Source organism: Puntigrus tetrazona, chromosome 10 (genome assembly GCF_018831695.1).
Source record: "Puntigrus tetrazona isolate hp1 chromosome 10, ASM1883169v1, whole genome shotgun sequence".
NCBI lineage: Eukaryota > Metazoa > Chordata > Actinopteri > Cypriniformes > Cyprinidae > Puntigrus > Puntigrus tetrazona.
Genome location: NC_056708.1, coordinates 6,348,906 through 6,356,985, shown reverse-complemented (window position 1 = coordinate 6,356,985; position 8,080 = coordinate 6,348,906). Strand labels below are relative to the sequence as shown.

The 8,080-nt window shown below is 36.6% G+C and overlaps 1 protein-coding gene across 1 annotated transcript in view; it reads left to right on the top strand.

The window, feature by feature from the left end:
• The window catches only part of LOC122353231 (docking protein 3), an 11,436-nt gene extending 3,670 nt beyond the window's left edge, over window positions 1–7,766 (top strand). Inside the window, exons 4-5 of the mRNA XM_043251201.1 lie at window positions 5,593–5,765; window positions 6,606–7,766. Of these exons, the coding sequence (XP_043107136.1) occupies window positions 5,593–5,765; window positions 6,606–7,451 (1,019 nt within the window). The 3' untranslated portion in view covers window positions 7,452–7,766. The remainder of the gene's footprint in view (window positions 1–5,592; window positions 5,766–6,605) is intronic.
• The last annotated feature ends 314 nt before the right edge of the window (window positions 7,767–8,080 follow it).

Here is an 8,080-nt window from a genome sequence, read left to right as displayed (position 1 = left end):
ATTCTTCAGAAATATTTTTTTATGAAAATGAAAATTACTTTTACGTTATAATGCAATTTTTACAATTATTTATTCCTCGAAGAGTCTGTATAGACATTTTATCTTTGAGGAATAAATAGTTGTAAAAAAAAAAAAAAACCTTCAAAAACATCGTATTATAACATAAAAGTCATTTTCTGTCACTTTTGCTCAACGTAACGCATCCTTGCCGAATACAAATATTACATTCTGAAAAATAAAATCTCACTGACCCCAAATCTTTGACCGGTAGTGTATATATTATGATGGGTGCATGGATTTTATATCTTATAAAATTTATAGGACAAAAAAAGGTCAAGAAAGTCAAGAAATATACGCTGAAGGCAAAACTGTTTTTAAAAAATAATATTTCTTTAAATACTATAATTACTATAAATGCAAGTTTAATATCAGATGCATACGGTCTCCACATACAGTACACCTGCTATTCTGAACATAATCCCAATTTCCTGTGTCCTTGGTTAAGGACTGAGCAAATTGCTTTTAATTACAAGCAAATCGCTAGACTATGCAGAACATGAAGTGATTATGTTCATCACCCTTCTCTTAACTGCCTCTTAATGTCCCTTATATTTCATTTTCTCCCATGTACATTTCGCAAAATGGCTATTATTCATATAAAACGTACAAATTAAGAGGCCTTTGTATGGAGAAGATCTCAATCTAGTTGTCAAGCTGACCTGAAACGCTTCACAGTCCAGCTGCCAGTCTCTTCAACTCAAAGCGCTGGTAAGTTTAAAGATGCTAGAGGTCAGGCTTGCAGCAGTTTATGGATAATTGGATTGCAACCACCCCCTGATAGATCTGATTGGATGAGCAAGAATGTTTCAAGTCGCTAGGTTGTGGGTGGTGTATGATGTTTTGTATAGGAGCTCGACATCAAAGACGGAAACTGGGAGCAGGTGGAAACTAAACGTTCAAATCATCTCCACGAGGGAGTGAGATTCTAGTAATCAGAAAAGCAAACAGGCGTTTTCTCCATCTGGCTTCACGTTTACATTAAACGATATCAGGGATTCATCTGACTGGTCTTTGAATGTTTCCAAGTGTCTCTGCAACTGCTTTTGAGACCGGGTGATTCAGATGAAAAGTCTGTGTGTGTTTGAAAGAAGTCGCTTATACTAAAGCGGCATTTTTTTTGATCAAAAATACAGTAAAAACAGTGATACTGTGAATTGTCAGTAATTTATTTTAAACGATAATTTAATCAGTTTTCAGCATCATTGTCACATGACTCTTAAATCGTTCTAATATCATGTTTTCAAGAAATATTTCTTATTATCACTCATAAAAAAAAACAGTTGTGCTGCTTTATACTTTTGGGAAAACAGTTTTTTAATAATAAGTAATAATAATAATGTATAAGTATTAGCATGATTTCTGAAGGATCATGTGACACTGAAGAGTAATGATGCAGAAAACTCATAATTCAAAAAAAAAAAAAAAAAAAAAATCATAACAATATTTAACAGTATTTACTGTATCAAATACATAAGATGCATCTTTATATAAAATCAGTATGAATGGTAATAAAAAGGAACGAGTGAATAAATAAAAATAGAGATAAAAGATAAAAAAATTTGTAGCTTTCACTTTGTCTCACATTGAAAATGCAAGTTAGACGCATTGCATTCTGGGAAAACCCTTTTCGGGAATCTCCGCATACAGAAAAAATGACCATGCTGCAATAGTGTACACTACTCTGAAAGTAGCTAACGAGCAACAAGAAGACAGATTTATTAAAGTTAGATTTTGGGTCAGCAACCCAAGCGTTGCAGTTCCTGTTGTCATTTTAGCCGATAGATGCTCAGCGTGAACACCCATGGGCCAGATAGGAAGGAAGTGGTATCTTTTTTCTCTGATCTGTAGTTTGAGAGTCAAGACAGTATCGGTGTTTCACAGTTGGGATTGCATTTATCGAGTTTTTCCTTCCTGAGAAGTCCCGACTCATCCGCTGTGCAGTACCTGAATCTTATTTATGCAGGTGCTGCAGTTTCACATTGAGGTGAACTTCACACTGGCCTTGAGGTGCTCTCTAATAAACCCGGTAGTGCTGCTGCGGTTTGACCGTAACTTTGATATGGCTGTGGCTTTAAAGCCTAGAACACGAAGAGACAACCAATTAGCAGCAGAGAGGTTTTTGATCATGCATTGTTTGAAATTAGCAAACAGATGACACTTAGGAAATGCAAAATAAATATGTACGTATGCGCAATTACGCTGACGCGCAAAATTCACGGCTAATTAATGTATCATCTCTTGCGATCTGCGCAAATACGCTGATGAACCGGGGTCGTTAAGACTCTTTTTAATCAGTGACCCGACAATCAGAGGCTGATTAACATTCGCCAGATCTCATCAGACACCCCTTGAAATCAAGATGGGCACCGCGAGTCAATATACCGTAAATGAACACATAAAAGTAATTGTCGAGTCCTGCTTTGCACCAAATGAGGAAAACGACTGAATTCTGCATGAATTGTTCCCAGAATGACAACTTAGACAACTAAACAAAACTTCTCGACAACGGATTTAATAAAATCAAGGCCGTTGAAGTGAATGATGGCAGAGAACAAGAATGAGAAGAATGAACAAGTTCTCTTGGAAAGTTTATATTTACCAGTTAGGAAGCTGTCATTAAGATAGATAACTTTGAAACTAAAAACTGACCTTTTCCACAAAAATAAAAATAATAACACAGCAAGCATTAACGATACAGCAAGAATTAGTATCAGATTTTCTCATGAGATTGTGCTGAAAGTGCTAAAAACATGCTACTGTATTTTGCTTCACACGCATTTTATTTAGTGAAGTGTACTACAGAAGAAGTTTCATTTCTACAGGAAAATGTTAGTTGAAGCAATAACTGAAAACAAAAGTTTATGTGTCTTTATTTTTTGGATAGGACAGTAAATTGACAGGAAGTGACGTGAGTGAGAGGCAATTTGTGCTAATAAAAACATAGTAAATTCTATATTACTCAGTTGAAGCTTGTAGAAATTAAAATGCAAATACTAAACTTTTAATTCTAATTAATAAGGTTAATTCTTTGCTGTTTTCCAGCACAAGCTAAAGCTAATTACGTAAGCATAATTATGCAATACTTAATTTCTTTTTTTTTTTTTTACTTGACAATGACAGGTAAACTGTACAGAACAGTAACAGTAAAATAAAAAAAAAATATTATTGTAAATTGTTACAAAGATTTTATCAAGTGAATCAAAGCATTTTTTTTTCAGTGTACTGTAAACTGCAGGCACAGCATCCATCCATGTTTTCTTCTTGACATGTCACTTTTGACTAATAACTAAAACATTGTGGTGATGTTCATATGCATTTAAGTTTTGCATACATACGCTGCTGGGTTAAAAACAACTCTTATAACTTATTTGGCGACCCAGCGATTATTGGGTTATTTTGACCAGCTGGATGGGTTAAATGTTTTATTTAAGTCATCAATTGTTTAAACATTTTTTTTTGTTGCTGGCTAAAAAATGGACTTGTCTCTTGGCGATGAAATGCTGCTGTTAGTGGGAGAACTGCACACTTTAGATTGAGGCCTCCCATTTAATTTATAACTGAGAGATGGTGTGACTGGCTCCAAGGCCTGCCCAAAAACAGAAAGTACTGACATCATGGAACATATTTTAACATCAGATTAATGCCTTCGCGCTGATTGCAACTCAGCAGCTGGGTTGCTTTATCGGCGACAGGCTCAACTCGGCAGTTGAGTGCAAAAAATAACCCAGCATTAAAAATAACCCAGCAACTTAGTTACAGAAACCGTACACAACATCGTGAAACAATAAAACAGCAAACACAGCATTTAAATGACTCAATAAAATTACCCAAAAAGCTGAACCTGGTTTAAAAAATATTAAAAACATCCCAAAAAATGACCCAACGGGCTCAACCCAGCATTTGGGTTAAACAAAATAACCCAGCACCTGGGCAAAAATATTTAAAACAACCCAACAAAATAACCCAGCATTTGGGATAAATAAACAATATTAAAAACAATCCAATAAAATGACCCAACAAGCTAAACCCAGCATTTGGATAAAAAAAATAAAATAACCCAGCACCTGGGCAAAAATATTTAAAACAACCCAACAAAATAACCCAGCTTTTGGCATAAATAAACAATATTAAAAACAATCAAATAAAATGACCCAACAAGCTAAACCCAGCATTTGGAGAAAAAAAAATAACCCAGCACCTCGGCAAAAATATTTAAAACAACCCAACAAAATAACCCAGCATTTGGGATAAATAAACAATATTAAAAACAGTCCAATAAAATGACCCAACAAGCTAAACCCAGCATTTGGGTAGAAAAAATAACTCAGCACCTGGACAAAAATATTCAAAACAAAAGGAACTCAGCATTTGGCTTACAAAATAACCCAGTATTTTTAGAGCATATATGCTTATTTGTGCATAAAACCTGTTTTCAGTTGTGGTTCAGTAATTAAATAACAGGAATAAAAACAAATTCATGTGCATATGAACCTAAATGATTGTTAATCCAGCACGAGGGACATTACTTGCACAGATGAGAATGAAGCACAGCCAGTGAATGACCTGATCTAAACAGATAGGTGTTACTAAAATAATATAGAAATGTGCAAAATCAGACGATCCTCGTTGATTATCCAGTTAAATCAGAGCAGTAAGTGCAGCACGTGTCCAGTGAGTCATCTACGTTAACAAGAGTCGTGCTTCACACATGTCGTGTGCCATCTGTATCTCCAGATAGCATGAGAACTGCACACATCTGCGTGTAACGCTCTCCCCGAGCAGCGCCGCAAACAAGAGCGAACAGGAAAAACAAGTAAATTTGACATTCATGGTCACGGGTGAGGCCTCACGGGGCAACAAGCCAACAGTCTGAGAGCTTGTTTCATCCTGGAAGATACAGAGCGAGGAGGAAGAGGCTCAGAAAATGACAGCTGTGAACATCAACCAAAGGAACAAAGGCTGAACTTAGACAGGCCTGCCTTCTCTGGCTTCTTCCTACTCCTGTGGACATCCAATTTTGAATTTCAAAGCTATCTCCAGAGGAAAAGCAATAGGTTGTGTTCCCTGCTGACTTCGGGTGCACTTCTTAGTGACTTAAAAAAAGACAAAAAAAAAGAGAAGTGTTTCAGCTAATATTGTCCGTGTACTTTTATAGAAAGTCCATAAATTGAATCAGTAGGAGCTGATGCAAATAAAGTCATTTGCTTACTGTTTATGAAGTTTCAAATGCTATTTTTAATGCAATTAAATTAAACGGTGATTTACAGTGCGAACATCAATTAGACCCCCTATGAAACATTAAAGTGCCATAAAACGAACACCTTAAAAAGTACTGCATATTACTTATTTGCTTTATGTAACCCACATTAAACATTTTTGTATTTTTTTGAAATGCATACAGGATTGGATGAGCGTTTGTGTTTTGTAAAAGTTTAAAAAAAGTTTTAGGAGCTGTTCACGCATAGCGCAAAACAAGTTATTACCTTCTGATTTCTTTTTGTGCTGTCATTCATTGTTGCTTTTGTCGTGCAGTTCGTGATTTTCTGGTCATAGCAGTGAGCACAGAGGCCGCTGTTCGGTGCAGTCTGTACGGGGACTACATCCTCACTCCCCTGCCCGACTGCTTACTCCTGAAGGACCATAAAACTAAGAAAGTGCTATACAAATGGCCGTACTGTTACGTCAGGAAGTTTGGACAAGACACGGTAAGATAGGACATTTCTATTTCTATTTCTAAATATCCAAGGGTGCACTAAATTGATCAAACGTTTAAAAACGTGCAAACAGTTACAAAATATTTTTAATGCAGGCTATGTTCATCGTATTAGAATGACTTCTGAAAGATCATGCGACCCGTAATTATGTGAAGAGTAATGGCTGCGCACACACACACACACACACACACACACACACACACACACAACACACACATATAAATCAAGATTAATCAAAAAAAAAATTGTTTACATAATATGTGTGTGTGTACTATTTATATTTATTAAAACAAATACTCAGTATATATATATATATATATATATATATATATATGTGTGTGTGTGTGTGTGTGTGTATGTGTGTGTGTGTGTGTGTGTGTGTGTGTAGATTAGTTTAGGTTGTAAAGTGGTGTGCCTACATTATATTCTACATGAATAAATTCACAATACTTAAAAAACACTTTTTATGCACATTCACATGCAATCAGATTTCGGAAATTAAACGAAATCAAAAAATGTATTCAAATGCAAGCATCATTTTTCAAAACAATTTTGAAACCACCGTAAATAAATATTCCGTAACAAAAAAACTTTGGACATCGATCCTTTGGTGTAGGTTAAATATTTATGCACTTTTTCTCCACTCGTTAGTCTTGTCATCGCGCAGGTGTGAAGTTCTCCCTCATTTAAGCGAAACTGAATTTCATTTGCATGCCTTTTCTCGAGAGAAATAAACAGCCTGCCTTTATTACCGCTCGAGTGACTGTGGACAAATATCTCTGCTCTGAAAATAGATTTCGTAACTTTCCCTTCTCTTTTCTCTCCTTTCAGCTGTCTTTTTCCTTTGAGGCTGGTCGCAGATGCGAGTCCGGCGAGGGGAATTTCGAGTTTGCAACCCATCAGGGCGAAAGACTGTTCAACGTTGTCAGCGCAGCCATCCAGAATCTACCCAGACCCTCCACCACGGCAAAGCCAACCGCCCCTGACCACGCAGAACAAAGTCTACCTCGAGAAACCCCGGCCACGGATGAAAAGTACGAGCACGCCACTGACTCTCTACCTGAGGGGAAAATGCAGAAAGCATCAAAAATGCTCAACCCCTCTTGGAGGAGCTTTTCTGCAACCGAGCCTCAAAGCGAAAGTCAAGTGACGAGCATCGACACCGACCTCGAGAATCAGGAACCCGTCTACGCCAGAGTGTCAAAAGCTCAGCAAAAAGCCACTTCCCCTACAGACCCTCAAACGCACTGGCAAAACCTGAGAAAAGCTCTCCAGCGGTCTGCATCTTTCCGAGACTCTTTCAAAACAGACGGTGACATTTCGCAGCTGTCTGATTTCTCCGTCTCCCGGGAGGCCGAGAAAGGTTCGGCCGACTTGTTGGGTGACTCCGTCCAGCAATTAGCAATTAACGACGCATTGCAGCGCATCGGCGCAGAAGCAATTTACGCGGATCCGCAGGACTTCCAGGCCAGAGCGGAGTGGCTTGTCAGAGATGCGTACGGTGAACCGGAGGTGGTCTTCGAGGCTAATGAAAGAGCTCGTGACGGGGAGGACCACCTCGCCGAGCACGACTTCTTCTACAGCCCTGACAACGCTGCCCCCTCTGACCCCGTTCAAAGTTCGGATGGGTTGTTCGCAACGTACGACAACTTCAGGTTGAAGGGAAGGCGCATGTAACGTAGCGTGCGTAGTCATAAATTGAGGGAGAAATGAATAATTGTGTCTGTTGAAAGAATATTTGTTTTTATACGCTAATATCATATTAAAATATACGGCTGGGTGCACACACAAATATAGATTTAAAATATGCTGTATTGCGCTGTATTAAATTATAGATATCATAATACCGAAATAGCCAAATTGGAATATGATTTTAAATTGTATTGTACTGTATTACAAAATGTAACTATAATTACAATAACAGATAAAATAGGAATACATACACACACACACACACACATATATATATATATATATATATATATATATATATATATACATTATATATATATATATACCGTATATATAATATAACATAGTTATATTACAAAACAAACCCAACCACACACACAGACACACACACACTTAATATAGTAATGTTACAAAAATACATTAGAAAATAAAATACAATATATCTTACTATATGTAATGGTTTATTTTATAATACAGTGCAATATATGTATGCAGAGTGTATACAAATTGTTATTTCCATTTAAATTGTACTAAATGATATTGTACTGTATTACAAAATTATAATAAATATATTTACAAAATCTATTATGTATTTTTACATTTACAGTATAAAT